The sequence below is a fragment of the Neolamprologus brichardi genome, chromosome 7 (genome assembly GCF_056152115.1).
Source record: "Neolamprologus brichardi isolate AB-2024 chromosome 7, ASM5615211v1, whole genome shotgun sequence".
Classification (NCBI taxonomy): Eukaryota; Metazoa; Chordata; class Actinopteri; order Cichliformes; family Cichlidae; genus Neolamprologus; species Neolamprologus brichardi.
In genome coordinates, this window is record NC_142110.1 from 3,092,794 (window position 1) to 3,113,650 (window position 20,857).

Sequence of the window (20,857 nt, forward strand, 5' to 3'; positions counted from 1 at the left end):
CCCAGCTACCACAGCTACACCCTGGACAGGTCGCCAGTCTGTCACAGGGCTAAAACAGAGACAGAACCACATTCACACCTATGGACAATATAGAATTACCAATTAACCAAACCACACTAAGTGCACGTCTCGGAGAGAACCACGCAAACACGGGGGAGAACGTGTACACACCCTGGCCAGATGTGAGGCGACAGTGCTAATCACCGCGCCACCATGCCTCCCTTTTTTATTATTATTCCCTTTCCTTATTACCAGTGGTATGATCAGAAGTTTATGTTTGCTTTGTTTTAATTACTGCATAAAAATCGACTTGTGTGGTTGCAGACTCTACTGGAAACATGACATTCCCTATTTTAGGGAATCGTAACTATGCTATGGGAAGACAGTCAAATGCCTACTGCTTCATATAGCAATAAATAAAACTACGTTGCATTTGTGGCGTGACTCCACAACCCAACAAACTGTCAACTTTCTCTATTTGATGCAGAGATTAAGTGAAGCGCACCTGTGTTATGAGAAGAAGAGCCAAACTGGACTGTGAGTGCGAGCAGCGCCCATGCATTCCAGCTCGATAAGGAAATCTGGGCACCATGGTGAGCTCGGTTCATGGACGCAGACCTTCCAAGCAGAACATGTGAGAAACATCACAAGGCAGACTGCTTCGTTCACAGGGAAGGGCCCTTTACTTGTCAACGGGGTCTGAATTGTGGGACGGGCGGAATCGAAACACGCCGACCATATGTGGCTCCACACTGCTACCCCGTCCATATGGCAATATTTACACGTCTCCTTTGTTGTACAAAGATCAAAGCAGAGGAAATTCATTTGAGTTGATTTTATGACACATTTTAGCAAATTTACAGGGGGCAACTTTATATACCCTGTAAAAGCTGTTGCACAGCATGGAAGATCACCCCGTTAACGCTCAATACAACGGAAATGTGATGTAAAACTCGAGCTGTTGCTCCAAAGTGTGACTGGCAAAACCTTAATATCAATCTGTGACCTACACCATCAGCAATAATGGCTGCACAGGCACTCGTCAAAGCAGAACACCATCAATTTATTGTGGAAAAAACAAACAAACAAACAAATAAGCAGACAAACAACCAAAACAAAGAGAAACACCACTGGGAAGAAAGGTCTACTCTGGCACATTGTTCATTTTATAATACAAAAAGGAGAAAAAATGGGGCTACAAAGCTCGATAATTTATACAAATACAACAACTTTCAAAAATAAATTTTAATTTAGTAAACGCTCCGTGAACAAGTTTCTGCAATAGCCCACCGCTTGAGATCCCTGAGCAGAGACACAGAGTGAAACATTTTTTTTCCTCAAACACCTTCATTAAAACAAGTCGACAGTGTTTCTTCATAAACACTTTATATATACACGTGATAATTACACGATATGTCTGATGTGTGTGACATACGCTGCTAGGAATCAATGTGAACTGTGAATCTTCATCATAGTTAAAAACAGAACGGTGTTATCGCATTATGACTGTAACAAATGACAAACTCAAAAAACGTTACCGTTCATTGTAGACGCTGCTCTGTATTTACCCACGACGGGCCGCATAACTGGGTATTTACTCTGTAACGACCGCAGGAGTAAACATAACATCTTTTTACATCTAAAAACACAGTACCAGCTGGTTCTGCTGCTAGTTAACACAGAGCAATAACTTAAAATGAAATAAACAAAGGACATGGATAGCTGAGAGGTTTGTGACCAATAACAAACAAATTATTCCAAATATGGTACATGCTGATACCTCGGGGAAGGTGCTGTTTCACTTGCTGACAATAAACAAACAAATTACACAGAATATGTACAAATGACAATGTGAGAAATACTGTAATAATGTAACAAGCCAAACTTGCTCAGTAACGCAGTCAAATTCGTGTCTGGCTACTTTTTTGCTGCTTTTGATGATTTTTTTGATACTATACACTATGTAGGTATATATTAGAATTAATTTATACACACACACACACACTCTCTCACACACACACACTAAACTTACTTATATCAACATAAAGGCATTAAAATATTTCCCTCAAATGCACCATGACTGTGCACTGCTCTGGTTAAAAGGTGTGCATCAGCATAGTTTCTGTATTTGGTTAGAAGAACTCCTTCATCTGCTTAAGGTCCTCACACACTCTTCTATAAAAGCTTCGGGCATGTAGCAAGGCGGTGTACCTGAATCTACAGTACCTACCTATTTTTTCGTCTGTTACTTCCACAGGAAGGTAGCTTAACATTTCTATGTATAGTTTCTTAACTGCCATGGTGACTTCTTAACCAACGCAGAGAAGATCTGTAATGATAAAAACACTTCCTGCTACACTCGTGAAAAAGATATTACACCTTTTAAGTCATTACAATGCAAAATTTTTCTTCACTTTTTGAGCTTAACTGCCAAAATATGCTGGGTTTTGCAAAGCGGAACATTTGCAGAGGCTACCGTTGTGCTGCAATGGCTAACAAATTCAATTCCCTTTTTCAAGTTGCCACCGAATATTAGGAGAGTGCTACAAATGGTTTGCAATAATAGCAAAGTGTGTATTTTCTAATGAACAAATTTCATCACCGAGACTATGAGTCAGAATTTAAGTTGTGATTTTGAATGTTGTTAGTTCTTCATATACTGTCTTCATGATCAAAGTGGAGTATCTGGTCAAACCAAGAACTTCATTTAATGGTGTTGGAAACGACCCGCTCCCCCCCAGTGCAGCGTTATGATTCCTTTCCTCTCTTTTATCTCTAATATTACATTTTACCCAGTTCAACAATTCTTTTTGAGAAACCTTTCAGCAGAATTGCTTAGTTTAAGTACAACTCATCTCAAATGTTAAAGGATGTACCTGGTCTTACTTCAAGTTAGGGCTGCCACAAACGATTATTTTGATAGTCGACTAATCAGATCATCATCCATTGAAGTAAAACATACAGCTTATTGCACCAGCAGCATCTGCTCTTATATAACTATCATTAGCTTACAGCTTTAAGTGTTTAAGGTATGTGCTAACTAAAAATAAAGACAAGATGATAGTTTATTAAATTTTAATGAAATCTGCAGATTGTTTCGGTGAAGTTTAATAAACTCCTTGCTATCTAAAATATAACAGGACACCGGAGTAAATTCTCGAGCATCTCACACTTCTGATAATCAGCTGTCTGCTTGATGTTTATTCAGCTGTGTAAAAACTATAACTTTAATCTCAGCCAAACCGATTTACTCAGGAACAAATAAAATACTGAAAAAAGCCAAACAATAACATTTTTAAGTTATCTAAGTGACTTATATATCATGTTTAACCTGAGTAGCGAAAGACAGCGGTGGGTTTGAAAACGATTAGCGGGAGTCCGGTGTTCTCACGGCTCTAGTTAGCCTAGCCCCCGGCTAGCTATCGAGCTAGTGGGTAACAGACGTCTCCGAAAACGTCGGAGCGCTTTTGAAAATATGTGGTGTCTTGATAAACTGAGCAGATATTTGAGGTTTACACAGCTACATTCTCGCCTGAAAATATGTTGAACGTTTATTTTGTGACCCAGAAAGAATAATAAGAGTAATATTAAAACTAACTAGCTGCCGCCATTGTTGGAAACTGAGCTGGGCTGCGCTATGAATTCTGGGACACAGCTTCTTCTTCTTCGGGGTTTAACGGCAGCTGGCATCCTTGTACATGCAGTGCTGCCATCTTCTGTTTCAGTCCGTTATTACACTCTTAAATCCTACTACTTCTTCCTGCGTCTTTTGTGATCTTACAAAGCTTCAAAAGAGGCGTCGACTATTAAATCAGTCGTAATCGTGACTAGTCGACTAATCGTGGCAGCCCTACTTCAAGTGCTTTAGTTATAAAGGAAAAAAAGCCTTAATTTTGAAAAAAGTACTTAAAAGTCCAAATACCACATAACGTCTGCCAAACTGTGAGCAATGATTGTGAGGAAAGCTGCCGGCCTGAGGTGTATGCGAAGCTCAGGAGTCACTAGGAGAGCTGTGTGGTACAGTCACGGCCTCTTTGAGCAAACGTTCTCCCTGAGTCTCTTCCATCTTTTCTGGATGACAGGAGCAAACGAGGAGCGTGTAGGCTGTCCTTTCCCCAGGTCTGGTGTGCAGATGGCGAGTAGGCGGGATCTCTTGAGCTCAGGGGCTCGTGGTCCTCAAGCCCTGTTTCTCCATGATGTTCCACAGCTTACGCAAATTGGACTGGGTGATGGCATCATCTGGTTTTAGTTGAAGTGCTCGGAGGTAATTGGCTTCAGCTTCTTGCAGCTTCCCATTGAGGTGGAGGATTGCCCCGAGATTCATCAAAGCTGCAGGGTACTGAAATTTAAGAAGAAAAAAGAGCGATCTAAGTTATTTTAGGGTAAGACCAATTGGATTCAGAGATTAAGCTTAAAGGACAATGCAACAGTTTATAAACTAGTGTAGTTGGTACAAACACAGCTGCCTGGGACGTAGCAAACGGGAGCTAACATACACATAAGGACAGTGTTTTAACTAGAGACATGTTTTAATAAAAAATTCAAATTTTACTACATCCACGGGCTGATAAATAATGCACATAAAGTCCATCTGTTCACACTTTGGGATGTACATAATTTAATGGAAATGGAAAAAATGAGTAACAGTAACTTGTCTCTTACGACAGAAGAGAAAATGCCAGAGGTGAGGCTTAAATAAAGAAAGTCATTTTTTCATCACATGATGCTTTAACGCGGTGGTTTCTGTTCGTCTGATCACCCGGACCCTGTTTGGAGTTTGGTAACCATGCTGCGTTGCGTGTCTCTGTGTCTTGTCTGTGGCCATAGATGTCAGAGGGAGCGACCGCGACTTTGAAGTGGGTTGAGATAAATATACTGTTTATTCCCGTTAGTGCCGAGGGGCAAAATCATCAGCGGTGCAACGAGTGAGTCATGAGGACCAAACTGCAGGAAATGTGTCTGGGGTGCAATCATGTCAGGAGGATATCCAGGGCTAGGGAAGGGCCACATCTGATCACTATTTCAGTTTGAAATGTGAAAAACATGTCTAATCGTGTAGTGAGGCTACTGCTTCGGACTATTGTGACTTCTATAATTGTAATTCCTAGGATACGAGGATGTTGAAATTAAAAAAAAGAAAGACGTTTTTACTGCATCACATGCACGTCTGACTTAAAACATGCATGATTATGATATTTAAAGAGGTGAACAATTTCTTTTGGTCCATTACGTAACTCAAAGTATTTCTCTTGTTGAAAGAGTGAACGGAGAAATCATAATAGAGGAAAACTGAATAGATGACACTGAATCTATATCAACATATAAGTAACTCTCCAAATAAACAACCCCAGACGAATAACTGAACAGTTTACATTCTTATATTAATGTGAATCTGGAGTTTAAGTGTCACACTTAAGCACAGAAGCTCTCCTAAGAGTGTTAGCCTTTGTCTCATATATTCCCAACTACGAGGAATTGTGTGAACGGTGCAGTTTGCTGGACTGTTCGCTTACAAAACATTTCACCGTTTTTCCAGTGCCAGAGTAGGATGAGTGATGCTCCATGCATGAGAAGGAGAGTGTTTTTCTCTTTGGCAGAATTCAACCAGTATAGCCCAACTATACCACTGTCCCCTTGAGAGAAAACCATTTTCTGCTGTATTCATTCAATTCAATTTTATTTATATAGCGCCAAATCACAACAAAAGTCACCTCAAGGCGCTTCATAGATACAGAGGAAAACCCAACAATCATATGACCCCCTATGAGCAGCACTTTGGCGACAGTGGGAAGGAAAAACTCCCTTTTAACAGGAAGAAACCTCCAGCAGAACCAGGCTCAGGGAGGGGCGGGGCCATCTGCTGTGATTGGTTGGGGTGAGAGAAGGAAGACAGGATAAAGACATACATAAAATGTAAACCATAGAACACATGCATGGCCCAAAGGAAGGACTGACACGACCAAGACCTAGTGGCATTGTAAAGCGCTTTGGGTGCCTTGAAAAGCGCTATATAAATCCAATCCATTATTATTATTATTATTAAGACCTCTAGTCAAAGGCGCTTGCAAAGAAAAGCGTCTGGACTTCTTTAAGTTACTTGAAGACGTTTCACCTTCATCCGAGAAGCTTCTTCAGTTCTAAGGTCAAATGGTGGAGAGTCCCAGATATAAACCTAGTGGGAGTTTCCCCCCACATCCCCCCAGGACAAGACTCAGCTGTCCATCTGCATCTAAAGGTCAAAGGTCACTCTTTCGAGGATGCCAATGTTCACATTTTGGACAGAGAGGACAGATGGTTTAAAGAGGAGTGAAAGAAGCATCTATGTCCACTGTGAGCGACCATCTTTGAACAGAGGCGGTGGTTTACGACACCAACTGTCTGCCATCTATAATCCAGTTTTGAGTTCCCTCCCCAGACGCCTTAACGCCCACTCACATCCTGGGCCATCTGACCTCAGGAAATCACATGATAGGGTGGGGCCAGGTTTCACAATGAGCTCACCTGAAACTCTGGCTGATTGGGACCCACACCCAGTTTCACACCTTGGCTCAGGCGATTAGAGGATCATCAGGGGGTCCTTTTGTCCCTCTGTGGGGGGAAACTCCCACTAGGTTTAAATCTGGGACTCTCCACCATTTGACCTTAGAACTGAAGAAGCTTCTCGGATGAAGGTGAAATGTCTTCAAGCAACTTAAAGAAGTCCAGACGCTTTTCTTTCCAAGCTCCTTTGACTACGATGACCTGGATGACTGAGAACCTTCACAGACATTAAGACCTCTACTGTAGCTCGTTGGAGAGGATCTTTTTTTTTAATTTAAAGCATCCTGGCAAAACTAAATTTGTTCTGCTAGCAGCCAGGGCTCTTGAATTTAATGGCAGGGGTAATTCTGAGTCACTCTAAATTACCTTCTTTTTGACTCATCATTGGATGTTTAAATCGTAGAATAACCGCCAGGCTTCAGTTTACAAGTTGGTGCATTTTAAAAGTCAGAAAATTGTGAGCCAAAGTATTTTTTCTTACACAGATGGACACAGTTGAAAGTGACGACACATAAACAGAGCCACAATGTATTGATGTGTTGTGTGTTAACAAAAAACATAAAATGTCATTGCCTCTGTCTCTTTCTAATACATGTGTGAGTTCACTGAAGTAAGACTTTAACAAACAAACTCTGTCTGAACGGACGGATCCTGGAGAGTCGAAGTAAATGTTTTCCAGAAAGCTAACAAAGCTTGTATTCACACTTTTTACTGCTCCCCAGGACACTTACTGATGAGTGGTGTAACACGTGAAACACTGTGCAGTGACTCCTGGGTAGAAAATCCACAGAGTTACTGGTTTTCTTCTTAGCACAGCTGCAGCGTAGCTTCAAAGATTGCTCTTTTCACCCATGCTCAACTTAGCAATCCCTGAATTTTGTTTCCCTCCTAAGTCTACCCTGCAGACTCAAAGCTAAAGACTACTAAAAGCCTTTGCTTCTCCCCCTTCTTCATATATCTAAGCCGTTTGTGATTTATACCCCCGTTTCTGCATTCTTCCTAGCCCTTGCAACACACTGCAGAACACTGGCTTGTCAAAAGCTTTTATTTTTTTCTCATTTCCTGCTGCTCTGTAACCTCTCTGCCTCCCCACCCTCGCTGAAATAGGCATGCAGGAGCAGAGGCATGTCCAGATGCAGAGCATATTAGCCTAGACTGTAAAGCAACATATGCTATAGAGGTTGTGAATGTTCAGTGTAAAAACAGGTGTTGAATGACCTGGCTGCAATGACTTTAAGTAGCCATTTAAGCAAAGACTATCCATATAAAGTTGGAAACTTTGAAAGGGCAGATGTCATAGGTTATAGAGAGCAACTGATGCTAAGCAAGCATCCAACCCGATTTAGTTTATCTAGATTCAGGGAACTGTAGGACTGTTAAATCCTTTGAATGGAAGGAAGTGTCCTCTCTCCCTGAAAGCAAGCAGACACATGTGCCTAATATAAAACACCAGGGCCTTTGGAGAGCAAAGAGTCAAGTCGCAGTAAAGCATGAAATGACAAATGAAGACAGACAGCGTACGTGGCTTAAGTCAAATCACATCGGAAAGAACAAAGGATACAGGTAAGGAAGATGGATGAAGATGCTAAATTAAAATAATGCCTCCGCTGCAAAGCAACACAAATAACAAAAAGTTCCCCAAAAAGTGGACCCGACAGGGACAAAACATGTGCATGTGGACGAGGACTACAGAGTACACAAACATCTCGAGACTTTAATTTACAGACGAACTGAACAACACGGACACAGAAATGGTGTTGTGTGTATTTCATACACTCTCCAAACTGTTTGAAGCCAACTTGTTAACTCCAAACTCGCTGTAGTTGTGTATGTAAGAATCCCTTATGGGTTAATGACGAGAACCTGATGTGAGACTCCATGGTGCTGTTCAAATGTATTAAATCACAAAATCGATGTGTTATCGATAATGAGTTTGTACTCTTTAAACCTTTCAGAACCCAGTTATGCTTTAACCCTTTAAGACCTACCATAGAACCAAGTCCGCCAGAGCTTATATTATATGTTTACATGCTGTGGAGCCATTTTTGGGAGCATTTCAAGTTGCTATACATCAATACAACCATTACAGCCTAAATTTTAATAATATGTCTGCATTAAGTGCATAGTAATTACATAAATTGCAAAAAAGTGCAATAAACTACAAAACATTGAAAATCATTTTTGTTTTTTAACATATATTTCTAGTTAGAGAAATTTAAGAGGCTTATCCCTCAAAACTGTAAATACAAAAAAGTTGCACAAAATAGTTTCCCACCACAGGAAATTTATTTTGAGTGTCTTCATAGTTTTATTTTTAAAATACACCAATTTTTATACACTGCAGGAAAAATGAAAATAAATATTATACTGCAAATTTGCAAAAAAGCAGCATATGCATCAAAATAAACTATTTCCAGCAGTGCAATATGAGTCCTAAGCATCCCAGAAACGACACAGAAAGTCATAAAGTCAAAGATAACTTTTAAAAACTCCAGTATAGGCTCATGAGGCCCTGATGGTAAAAAAAAACTACATTTCCGCGAAAATGACGTCACTTCCGGTTTCGGGCAGGTCATGGCGGACATGCAAAAGTTCGCGCTGACGTCTATTCCAACGTAGGAAGTGTTATGAACAGCTGATCGCATCGGCAAAGCGTGTTTCTGGAATATTATGTTTTTGTTGCTGCAAGTGCTTTTTATGCAGTTTTTGCAAAGCTATATGTGGAAGGAAACTGTGACCGAGGACAAGCTGATGGCATAAGATGTAAGTACAACTCCTCCGGTTTCATATGCAAAAACAATTATTGCGCTAGCTCACGTGGTTGCAGAGCTACTGGGATTTAAATGTAGTTGCACAAAACAGAGCATGCCCGCTCTGACCGGCTTTAAAGGGTTAAACATGCTCATAAATCATCCCGTCATATATCAAAACTGCAATATTTGATGTACAACACCGATGGGATTCATTAAAAGCTATAAAATGTATAATTATTATTATTGTTATTCAAAGAACGGTATTTCACATCTCCTCGTTCCTCACTTGGGCACACGGAAAACACAGCAGCTCTACCTCGGTCCGTTGTCGGCAATGTGGAGCACAATAAGCAGCCTATAAACGTCTAATCAAGGCTGGCTGTGCATTTTGGGTGGAGGCAGTTAACAGTAATTATTTAGACATCAGAAAAAGTATCAGTGGGAACGGATCTGAACAGTTACGCCCTTTGAATTTCGTCATGTATGGAAAAAACATCGAATTCCTCTGTTATACTCGAGTTTTGGTTGCTCCATTTGTCAGTATTTGTTTGTGTTATACCAGAGTTTATGTGGTCCTAACACTAGACTTCGCTTTGTCTGTATATCATTGTTCAGATATAGTTGATCATTAATCCCAAACTGATTTCTTTTAATCAAGACGCAGGAATAAACAGGGTGACCACATGCCAAACATACTTTGCTCCTTCTGTGACCCTCACTCAAACAACTTGACCCTCCCTGTCAGAGCTCTCAAAGACTGGATCCCATTCATTTTCAAGACGTCACAGTCCCCTGACTCAGTGTTATTATCATTATTCCTTTCATTCTGCTTGCCCTGGCCTCTCCTTTGAAGCTGGTGATGGATGTTGGACAAGCAAATCTCTGGGCGTAGTAAAAACCCAGCATTCATCTGTCTGAGCTCCATTCACAATGCACGGTGTTGTGCAAAAGCAGATCAGAGAGTAATAATACTGGAAAGCCACCCAGACTGCGATTGTCCATCAGAGTAAATAGTAACGGGGGAAGATTAGCTAGCTGTGGTTTTACTCACGTTGGGTCTCAGGCTCGCTGCTTGTCCGTAATACTTCTCCGCTGCCTCATTTAGGCTGGCTTGTCTGCAAAAGGAAAACAGAGAGGCGGTCATTACTCATTTTTATTGCTGCTGGCTTCGGATGAGGCCTTGAACCCCTCGTGTTTACTAGCGCTCGAGGGTCAGTGAGAAAGTAACGCAGAGGAACAGCATGAGGGATGAGAAAAGCCAATCCAATCGCCGTAGACTTCACGTTCGATAGCATCTTTCGATAACATCTGTGCTGAGCAGTGCACTGCAAGCACTTTCTGTTCTAATTGAACCTTGAGGTCAGGACATCTAGTTCATGGCATACCAAGAAACCGAGGCTCATCTGGAATATTCACTGTATATATCTGTTTACATTTAGTCTGGAAAAATGTGGGTTGCAACACTTGATAGATATTGAGATAGTTAAACTGTGCAAACACCATTAAAACAAAAACGTAATCATACCATCAATAAAAACCCCAAAACCAAAACAGGACAGCAGAGCGTACAGATCGAATGCTCCAAAATATGCTGCATATGCCAAATTGTGACAAAAAGGATTTTTGAGCAGATGGCTTGTCGGCATGAGTCCCTGGAACCAGAAACACACAGAAACACTGTTCTTGAGGACACGAAAACTACAGTTACAACACGGCTGTGCTGCATCATCTTCTTTCATAACCCACTGTACTACTCCTCGGTCACAAAACACTTCCTGTTGTTAACTTTCTGGCATATCAGAAATCCCCTTTATGACACACAGCTTCAGGCCGTGCCCTTATGGTAACAATTGCCCAATTAAAAACAATTTAACACTGACATAGTCAAGGACGGAGTCAACAGCGGCCGGCTGTGGAGCCCCTTAAGTCAGAATGATCAAAGGAAGCGAAGCTTTTATAGCCATGCTTTCATTTAGGCTGTCGTGCTTTATTATGAGATCGTCATCTGCGTAGTTCCAGAGAAAAGTCTGGACCTGCGTATACATCTATGTTTGGTTTTGTGAAATCTTAATCCTTTAATGTTAACAGATGAATGAGATGATTTATAATTCAGAGTTAGAAAAAATACCTATACCTTATATTTTATATAGCAGGAAAAGAGCCTCCAGAAAAACAATGCCAAGCAGATAGCTTGTAGCTCTCTGAGGCTAACGTTAGCCACATACTGGTGTTAGCTAAATGCTAATGTTCTAACGGGTGTCCACGTTTAGCGATCATTTGGTGTCAGTCCATTCCAGTTCACTTCAGCTTACACCGTGAATAAGACTGTTGTAGGCTATGTCCACACGTACACGGGTATTTTTGAAAACGGAGATTTTCCGTTTTCGTTTTAAAAAATAATCCCGTCCACAGTAAAGGTAGAAATGAAGGAAAACGCTGCTAGGAACATGCCAAAGCAGCAGGTGGCGCTATATTCCTAACCGTGTAGAAATGTTGGCCAATCAGAAGTCTAGAAGCCTCGGTGGGAAAAAGTAAACAAAGCTGGGGCATAGAAGCAGGACCGAGTCGTATGTGTGGAGGGACAGTAACTGTGTGTGTATATGTAAGTATTTAAACACTGCAGAGAGCACAATTAACAGTAACAGTATTGTAGAAATTAATTTCACCGAAACAATAACGTGGCGCACAGTGTGACGTCAAAAAAGGCGCACACCTTTGACGCTGCGTTTTCTCCGTTTTTCTCATCCACACGAGATATTAAAAAAATATCCACCCTGGAAAAAATACCTATACCTTATATTTTATATAGCAGGAAAGAGCCTCCAGAAAAACAATGCCAAGCAAATAGCTTGTAGCTCTCTGAGGCTAACGTTAGCCACATACTGGTGTTAGCTAAATGCTAATGTTCTAACGGGTGTCCACGTTTAGCGATCATTTGGTGTCAGTCCATTCCAGTTCACTTCAGCTTACACCGTGAATAAGAAGATCATTGTGGTGCTATAGAAAAAAATCCCCCCAGTCAGTCAGTCGTTCTTCCTCTCAAGACTGTTTGTACAAAACTATATGGTAGTTGTTGATATATTCAAGTCTGTGACCACAGTGGGTCAACTGACTGACACTGCCAAAGTGTTGTAAATGGATCTTAAATAAGTTATACGTTGTGTTTGCTTACATATTCAGATATACAGAAGAAAACGCTATGGCTGGCTTTCTCCCTTTTTTGTTTCAGAAAGAAGCATTTTACATTCCAACAGGGATCCAAACGCCAACTCGAGTTGCTGAATTTGTCCTGAGATTATAAATGTGGCTTTCGCATCCAACCACAACCATATGTTTGTTTGCCAGCATAATATTTAGAAAGCAGATCCTTCAGAGATGAAAAATGCACACATCTAATTCCATAATATCATTATCACATTTATAAACACATTAAGAGAGGAGAACTGGAAAGCTGCCACACTGTAACCAGCAGAGCTGCAGGACCTCCTAGAGCCGTCTGACTGTGGGTTGTGAGAGCGCTGTAGACAGTGAAGGCCAACCACTGGAATAGGAGCTATTGTAAGGCTATACCAGCACAGGAACTGCGAGAGAGGCTGATGACAAAAACAGGCATTAATATAATAAAAAAAAAAACCTTGAGGAATAAAAAATTCTTGTCCATAATTAAAAACCAGTGATTAGGGATGGGTATCGTTTAGGTTTTATCCGATACCGGTGCCAAACCGGTACTTTTGAAACGGTGCCGGTGCTTAAACGGTGCTCAAACCGGTGCTTAAAGAATGGAGAACACAAAATTGGTCCAAAAACCTCTCATGTTCAGCTGTTTTTTTGTAAAAAGATAACAATGTTAGCCTTTTCTGCAGCTATGGGGCATATATGGTATCACTCTTGGCTGGAAGCAGTGCTTAAACAATGGAAAAAACACAAACTTTGTCCAAAAACCTCTCATGTTTAGCTGATTTCCACTTTTTCTTTGGTCATTTTAGCCTTTTTGGCCAGGGTGAAGGGAGTATCTGCCATCAAACAAGAAGACAGCCGCATGTAGCTATGATGGTGTTTGCTAGTTCACCTTACATGCATTAATGTAATAACGTGGTTAGCCTACTCAACGTAAATTACACACAAACAGCATTAAGCTACTCACGCAGAGAAGAACGGCTGCTGCTGCCATCATCATCCTCATCATTTCTGCTACACTGGCAGGGCTAGGGGCCAGGACTCTCCTCTTCGGCTTTTTGGGGGATGTTGCTAACTCCGGGTCGATAACAGGCATCACATCCGCAGTAGATGTGCTCGGTGTGAGGTCTCGCAGCAAGCTATCAAATACGGCGCATTTCTCGGCTTTTAAAAAAAACGCTATGCGTCGCCAGGTGTTTCATCAGATTTGAGGTGTTACCTCCTTTGACAGTATCACAGTATCAGCTTAAAGCACTTGTTGCAGCTGCTGAGTTTGCATCTTTTGCTGTGAAGTACAGCCAGACTTTTGACCGCTTCGCCTTGGGCGTTTTTAATCTGTAGCTCTGCTCTAAAAGAACTACGTACCTGGACCCGCCTACTATCCTCGGAAACGTAAAATGATTGGCTAGAATCTAAAGTGTGTCACAGCTCAGGAAAAAAAGCACCGAAATGTGCGCTGCTTTTCGGTCTGGTTACTACCGTTTATGACAGATGGCACCGGATACCGGTACCCATCCCTACCAGTGATCTTGTTGTCTAATGATGCCACCTAAAAAACCGAGATCACAACAAAGACAAATTCTGCTTGTAAGCCTGACATTGGGCTGCAATTTCAACACTTAGTTGCAGTCATCAAATATTTCACAAAATTTACATTTGGTCTCATAGTCGGCTTAAGATTATGGCACGATAGCAGCGTACAGTACTAAGGGGTTATGGTATGAGGTAAACTGCGTGTGGATAAAGTGCTTGTGTGTTTTATAATGTTTGCTTTTCCCAGGGCTGCCTTTGGAAACCTACAGATTGTACTTTACTCTACAACTTCACAGTGTAATTTTTCATTTTCACTGGCATTTGACATACTCATGGGAAGTACAAGCATGTACCTCTGGGCCTTACTATTTCCCAACTTTTCCTGTCCTACATTCGTAGTGAAAAAAAATAAAAGAACTCTTAAAATGAAGCAGATGAAAATTATTAGTTTGAAAGCAAAATAGTCAAAACCAAAAGCCCAAAGGGGTAATAAACGACATTTGCAAATTCGAGAGCTACTGCTCCCCCTTTTAATCTCTTCCCCTCTCCTGTGCAGATTCACTTGTGTCCCCACCAACCGATGGGCTTTCCACATCTACGTCCAAGACAAACACATAAAGAACACGAGCTGTGGAGGGAGTGAGACCCCATGCCAAGCAGGCGGAGATGAGTTCAACCCGAGCGCTGCTTGATGCTCACTTAGCTGCCAGGAGTCTGGACTCTAGGAGAGGCTCTCTACGCCTGAAACTGTTGGTGGTGAAGATACTACACGATCAGCAGAGGTACGCTGAACAAAGCTGAGTGGGAGTGCACTGATGCACTCTAAAGCACAGTAACTTTGCAGATGATGGTGAGCCAAACGAAGCACATGTCCACGAGTTATCTTTCTTTATAGCTGGCAGTCGTAGTTTTGACAAATATGCAGAGAGTTGCCCACGGTGACTAATTAAACAAGGAAATCGCTACACTGGGTAATATAAAGTTGGAGGTTTATTCAGGGGGAGGGGTTCAGTAAGTTGGCACATAGCTGTATTTATACAATCCCACACATGGCTCTCATTCACAAACAACAGTTTGTGGGCTTTCCTGCTTAGCCTCAACAGCTGAACTTTGCACTAATTTGTAATTATGCGTTCAAATATGAGCACCGGCCAGTGATGGGAGACTGAGACAGAGTGGTATATGTAATTCGAGAGACAGCCCTCTGAGATATATAGCTACACTACGCACTAAGATAAACCAGTTCTAGAGCTGGCACTGCAGCAAGAGAAGAGGATTACAAAGTATAGCCAAGTAAATCACAGAGGCTGAGGAATGGTGTAAGCCCCTGGATAAAACGTGCAGACAGTAGACCTCCCTCTCTCATACACAGCTTTCTTTCTACTCAGCCACGGAAAACTGTGGCCCACCCATCTCATCTAGGCAGAATAAAATACATCCAGTGTCTTTATGCATGCTCTTGCACTAAGCAAATCATCAAACCTGAAGAAAGGAAAAAAATCACGCCAATCAAAAACATACCTGAGCATGTGGGCTGCATTGAAGACCACATCGAATTCCCCACTGTCAAGGCGTGCAGCTGTCTTTGCCATCTCTGCTGCTTCAAGCAGCCGTGACTCTTCCAACAAAAACTGACCTGGCAGGGCAGAAGGGAACAGCACTATTATTAAAACACTTTGGGATCCCCACAGGGGCACGTAGGGATACACGGCCTCGCAGTGTTGCTTTTGGCCTAGGCAGAGGGACAGACTAGTCTGCCCTTGTGACAATATGATGAAACATTAAATATAAGTGCAGCATAAAATCTCTCCTTGGCCATCTTTCAGACTCATTTGTTCAGATTATCAGCCTTGATAAATCTGTTCCTTTTGGATAAAAATGTTTTCAGCAGGAGGGTTATGTCTTATTACGGGTGCGCCTGCCTTGCAGATAACCTCTGCGGACCAGCCTAATGAGAGGGGATTATAGAAGCCTGACAAGGCCGAGTGCGGGGCGGACCCCTCGGTAAGAGCCAGGTTTAGGGGGAATTAATACACTGTTGATTTTGGTAAGCTCCAATGCTGTGCCAAGATGCTAAACCACCAAGTGAACCCAAGCGCATTTTTTTAATAACTGTGGATGAAACTGGAGCCTTTAGTGCAGGACAAGGCAAGAGCTGGATTTTAAGTGAGTTTTTAGGCTGCAACTGTGCACTAAAAACCTCCAGATCTGCAGTTTTGCACTGTTTTTGATAAATAATATGCTTTTACTTAAAATATAATAATTTTATCTTTTGCATCATTTCTTAATTGACGTTGTCAGTTTAAGCTCATACCCAGATTGTGAGCGGGCTAGCTAATGCTGGAGGACAGATTTCTACGTTTTGGGTTTTTTTCTTTCCTTCGAGCAAAACTTCAGGTTTGGACAGATGAATAAAAAGAACTCGGGCTAAGTAAATAACTTGTGTTATTTATGTTGAGTATCCTAACAGTTAAAACTAACATTTTAACTAAAACTAAAACTAAGTATAAATTTAAAGGTGATCGTGCTTTTGCTGTAGTTGCTCCAAAGTTGTGGAATGATCTACCCTTGCATGTTAGGCAGGCTTCTTCTCTTTCTGGATTTAAAAGTCTTCTTAAAACATATTTATTCGCTGAAGCCTTTGGCATTGATTCGAGGGGTTGACTCAATTTGTTTTAACATGTTTCAATTTATTTTAGTTTTTTAGTTATTTATTTTATCTTATCTCATTTTAATTTTTCTTTACTTATGCTATTAGCATGTACAGCACTTTGTGAACTCTGGTTTTATGTTAAAGTGCTTTATAAATAAAGGTGGTATGGTATGGTATGGTATTAACACTATATTATTTACAGATTATCTTACACAGCGTATAGATAGAGAAATAAATGGGACCAAGACCTGACCCCTGGGGAACGCCACGCGAGGTTTTCATGTGACAATTAGGCTGGACAAGAAATAAATAAATAAATCAAAGTTTCTTCAGGGCTTACCACATTTATGAAAAAAAAGAAAATGTATGCGTAATTAATTTACTTGACCCTTTAATTTACTAAGTAGTTGGAAATGCAAGTCTAAACATAAAAGTATCACCTATTAATGCTATTCCCAGGCATATATGACTCAATTCTACACTGGTTACCTTAGTAACCAGTGTAGAATAGATGGATGAAAGCAATAATCAGCTAACTTCTTTACTTATTACATATTTTTTTAAACTAAAATTCAAAAGCTCCAAATGAGGCAGTACACTTCTAATAATGCTGACTGAAACTCTGCAAAAATGACATTGAATAGCTGCTGCAGCACCATCTGTAGCAGGATAGTGTATGCCTTTTTTAATACATAGGAAAATAAACATCACTAGCATTGCTGCCTAAGGCAGGCAAGTGAAATGATCAAATAAACACAGCTAAATTAAATTCATGATTTTTAGTGCACTCTAAGACCTTTTTTGAAGAGTCTTCTTCAGGCCTGAGGACACACTGTGAAAGCTGCAGTCTCAGAAACAAAAAAACATTCTGAAAAACAAACAACTTAGTCAATCTAAAGTAATGAAAACCCAGCAGTTTATGGCAGATCTGATGTGTTTAGCTGTGAATAGATATAATTGTAAATTAAACCATAGCTGTGATCTGAACAAGAAATAGAAATTAATTGCTGCATATTTTTACTTGGGCCAACAGAAATAAGATAAATGATGCTATATGGATGTTCCATATGGATATTATATCTCCATTATTATTAGTACCTAGAGCTGGGCGATAGAACGATAACGATATGTATCGCGAAATAACTTTTTCTCGATAGAAAAATTAAACTATTGCGATAGACCTTGCCGCTCTTGTCCTCTTAAAAAAAAAACAAGAACAGCCAATCTAAATTAAGTAGCGCAAAGCCGAACCAATCACAGCCGCAGCGTCACGTCAGGTGACTTGTTACGTACAGCACAAGTGCCAAGCCGCACATGTGTATTTGTTTGGGAAGCAGCCAGCCCCCGTGCTGCCCGGGTAATGGAGGAAAAATCAACCGAGAGCGTGACCGAAGGTTACAGAAGAGAAAACAGATGATGGTTCCAATGCCGGAGAGATTGTCGAACGGAAGAGCCGCAGAAGTTCCGTAGTGTGAAGGTATTTCGGCTATTTCAAGTCTGACAAAAAACAGAGTAGCGCGCACTGTAAATGTGCCGAAAGCAAGTCTGGAAATACAATAAAGCGGTGCATGCTCAATCTCTGACTGGACGCGCTAATTCATCATTCGGCTTTTGTCAGACTAAAGTAACTGTTAAAACTGTTTGAAAAGCTCAGCTATACAACAAGGAGAGATTGAGAATTTCCTTTTAGTTCTCAGTTTATTTGATATTGACAAAAGTTAGTCAATTTTGTTCTTCTGTAAAACAAACTAAGATTTATTTTTAGAATTAATATTTTGTTTCTAAGTGGAATTGACAATTTAGTCTGTTTCGTTTGTTCTGTTTTGAAACTTAAACGCTTTAGCGGCTGCCTTTTGTGTAGTTTGCAATATTTGCCTTTATTTATCTGAAAAAGTCTCATGTTCCTTAAGTACATCTACCCTGTTGAACTTATTATGGGAAATAAATACTTAAAGCAAAACAAGCTGCTGATTATTTCACATTTTACTTGTGAGCAACGGCACATTTAAATCTTACAAATATAGTTATTTGGCTTATATCGTGATATATATCGTTATCGCCTGAAATGGAAAAAACATATCGTGATATATATCGTTATCGCCTGAAATGAAAAAAAAAACATATCGTGATATATATCGTTATCGCCTGAAATGAAAAAAAAAACATATCGTGATATATATCGTTATCGCCTGAAATGAAAAAAAAACATATCGTGATATATATCGTTATCGCCTGAAATGAAAAAAAAAAAACAACATATCGTGATATATATCGTTATCGCCTGAAATGAAAAAAAAGAAACCAACATATCGTGATATATATCATTATCGCCTGAAATAAAAAAAACATATCGTGATATATATCGTTATCGCCTGAAATGAAAAAAACATATCGTGATATGAAAAAATCTTATATCGCCCAGCTCTATTAGTACCGTTTAATAATTTCTTGGAATAACACCGTCTCTGTGCTTGGATCAATGCAATCCATATCCTCATTGGCTGGATAATTAACCTACACACACAGTACTCAACAAAATGCAAAAATCCACCATTAACCAATTACCTTCAATGTCACTTGCGACCTGGTGCAAAGATAGTGAGTGAACCTATCACAAAGACAAGGCTTTAAATGCTTTTACAAACTCAAAGGTAATACTGCTGATTAATGGAAAGCTTGAGAAGAGGCATATGCTAAAATTGTCACGTTCTGTACACCCATCGAATCAGTGAACAATCGAAGGAAATCAACCCTGCTTCCTGTGACTCTCGACTAATCAAAAAGAATAAAAACAGAAATGGCAGAAGGGTCAACCAACTCTGTTGCACAAACAACCGGCTAAGGTGCACAAGTGCTCATCTTGCACCAGTGCAGCATGTATGCGTGAAATTTCCAAATCAAATATTTGAAATGTAAAAAGAAATCTGGTGTGAGTCAGACTGGAAGAGAAATCTATATCCGTGCTTACCATAATGCATGTAGCAGTTGCCTTTTGTGGGATCGAGTTGGATGGCCTTGAGGAAGTACCTCTCCGCTTCTGTTTTCTGCCCCTGAGAGAGATGGATTAAACACAGTGTCATTATTGTTTCAACTGCTTCTCAAAGCTACTCAGTCTAAAAACACCACACTCGACTCAACAGCCAAAATACCTCTGTGTATACCTAATGTCCCTCTTCCAACCACAGACGTACTCTAACGATAAATCTTAACAATCAGACACGAAACACATGGATCGCTACTGTTACTCTGTCAGGCTCATGTGTCGTCCCACAAAAGCAGACGCTGTCACGTTTAGCACAGCAGACCAGACGGTAAAGTCTTGTTCATTAAACATATTATCTTTGCAAAGAGCACTTCCGGAGCATAGTTGCAGATTGTCAGTGTGTGTGGCCTAACTGCTATCAAACAACACAGTGAGTAGACAAGAGGAGAAAACAGAAAGGCTTGTGTCTATAATGCCTCAAGTACAGGTGTACTGCACACAAATATGATTTTTACTTTTATGTTCCAGAAAGAATCCATACCAGAGGGGGGGGCGAGCATAATATGATGTGAAGAAGACACACTGAAGCCCTGCAGACCGCAAAAGCTTCCTCAGGCCCTTTACACTGTGACATGTAACCAATCACAGCTCTAACAGAACCGAGCAGCTGGCCAATAGAAGTGCCAGCTGGGACTCTGACACATCGCTGATCTCAGTTGGGCACCAGATGTCATCTGATCAATAATTAACCATGTGCACTCATCGATAAAAGCTGATGCATTAATAATGCAACCATCAGTATGCATTTGAAAGAGAGATAAAGCCTTCTCGTGAAGACTAATATACTAAGGCATTACTGGATTATGCAAAGCCAGTAAAAACAACCTGAATGAGTGGGACACTTAGCGCAGAACTTCAGTTCAGCCACACAGAAGGACGGGCCCTATATCGTATTAATGACAGCAGACTTCATTTTCAGTGAGCGGTAGATTCAATAAATACAGAAATGTAAACATCTGAGTGTAGTTTCCACTGATGCTGCAGAAAACGAAGCCTGTGCCAAGGATACGTTTAACAGAGCTGATTGTGTCCAAGTTCCATTCTGAAAAGTGTCACTTTTGTGTATTTTTATACTTATATTCACAGATGGGGGAATGCAAACATTTTAGCGCCAGCTGCTTTTTTCAACAAAGACCTACAGTTATTAAACCTCTAAAC

The 20,857-nt window shown here is 40.6% G+C and overlaps 1 protein-coding gene across 1 annotated transcript in view; it reads right to left on the bottom strand.

Moving 5' to 3' along the window:
• Positions 1-820: 820 nt before the first annotated feature.
• The window catches only part of tmtc2b (transmembrane O-mannosyltransferase targeting cadherins 2b), a 112,369-nt gene continuing 92,332 nt past the window's right edge, over positions 821-20,857 (bottom strand). Inside the window, exons 9-12 of the mRNA XM_087842839.1 lie at positions 19,625-19,706; positions 15,525-15,639; positions 10,345-10,408; positions 821-4,339 (exon numbers count right to left, since the gene is read on the bottom strand). Coding sequence (XP_087698965.1) covers positions 4,160-4,339; positions 10,345-10,408; positions 15,525-15,639; positions 19,625-19,706 — 441 coding nt within the window. The 3' untranslated portion in view covers positions 821-4,159. The remainder of the gene's footprint in view (positions 4,340-10,344; positions 10,409-15,524; positions 15,640-19,624; positions 19,707-20,857) is intronic.